Source organism: Lycium barbarum, chromosome 8, assembly GCF_019175385.1.
Source record: "Lycium barbarum isolate Lr01 chromosome 8, ASM1917538v2, whole genome shotgun sequence".
Taxonomy (NCBI): Eukaryota; Viridiplantae; Streptophyta; class Magnoliopsida; order Solanales; family Solanaceae; genus Lycium; species Lycium barbarum.
In genome coordinates this window covers 124,208,143-124,209,467 of record NC_083344.1, presented here as the reverse complement: position 1 = coordinate 124,209,467, position 1,325 = coordinate 124,208,143, and the positions used below count along the sequence as shown (strand labels likewise).

General features: G+C 30.2%; 1 protein-coding gene across 1 annotated transcript; it reads left to right on the top strand.

Moving 5' to 3' along the window:
* Positions 1-237: 237 nt before the first annotated feature.
* LOC132605411 (auxin-responsive protein SAUR32-like) lies at positions 238-855 on the top strand. The gene has a single exon (XM_060318567.1). The coding sequence runs from the start codon at positions 338-340 to the stop codon at positions 701-703; it is 366 nt and encodes a 121-aa protein (XP_060174550.1). The 5' UTR covers positions 238-337; the 3' UTR covers positions 704-855.
* The last annotated feature ends 470 nt before the right edge of the window (positions 856-1,325 follow it).

Genomic DNA, 1,325 nt, shown 5'->3' with positions numbered 1-1,325 from the left:
TAGCTTGATACTCATGCTCTAAATTCCACCACATAAAATGAAATTAAGATAGTATTAGATAAATATATATATATATATATTATTTTTTTTTTTTAAAAAAGGAAAAGAATCAATTATATGTTACAAGTTGCAACTTGCTAGCACAAGGAAATATGGAATGGACCTTGTGTCAGCATCCTAGAAACTTCATCTGCTAGCTACCTTTTATTTCAGAATCTCCAACTTCTTTTATAAATTACCTTCCTATATTCTTTCAAAAAAACAAAACAATTCCTACTACAAATATCACCACATCCCAAAATTATATTAAACAATTATATATATAAGCTCAAAGAAAATGGTGAAAGAAAGAAGCAAATGTATGGTCATGCTAAAGCATATAATGGGAAAGCTCAAGAATCTTCTTCAATTAATTCTCAAATTTGATGTTGTGGAATTTGTTGAAACCCCAAGAGCAAATGATAAAGAAGTGGTACCCAATGATGTAAAAGAAGGATATTTTGCTGTATTATCAGTGAACGCAGAGGAAGAGCCAAAGAGGTTTGTTGTGGAACTGCATTGGCTCACAAATCCTTCATTCTTGAAATTACTCAAACAGGCAGAAGATGAATATGGATTTGAACAAAAAGGTGTTCTTGAAGTTCCTTGTCGTGCCGAGGAATTACAAAAGATTTTGGAATTCAAGATTGGAGTTGCAGTTTAATTGTCTAGTTTTTACTTTGTTATAATGTTGTCTAAGCGATTATGTTAAAGTAAAGAATTTGTTCGCTACTATATAAAGTATTTGACCTACGTACAATAACAGGTAATTTTTCATATCAGACTTAATATAATAACCTGAAAATATTATTAATAGACGTTTGGAAATAATAAATATAATATTGAAAAAAAGTTGAAAAAGAGTATTTATAAATTAAGGTTCTGTTTGGACGCATTTAACTTGAAAACAACTATACAACAACATACGCAGTGAAATCCTACAATGTGGAGTCTAGAAAGGTAAAGTGTACGCAGACCTTACCCCTACCTTGGAAGGTACGGAAGTTGTTTCCGAAATACCCTCGGCTCAAGAGAAAACATGACCAAAGAGGTTAGATAATGACAAGCAATTCAAAGCAGTATGAAGATGAAAATAACGAAAGTGAAAAAGTCGTGATAAAGCAGTAAAAAGTCGTGATAAAGCAGTCTGAAAAAAGGAGTTGTAACTAACACAGATAAATAAGATAATAAAAGTATAAGAAAGTATTTAACCTGAAAAAAGTTAAAATATATTATGAATGAAACAAAATCACTTGAAAAATTGGTCAAAAATATTTTTTCAAACT

Coding starts and splice junctions, on each gene's coding strand:
- LOC132605411 (XM_060318567.1), top strand. CDS start 338: ATGGTGAAAGAAAGAAGCAAATGTATGGTCATGCTAAAGCATATAATG.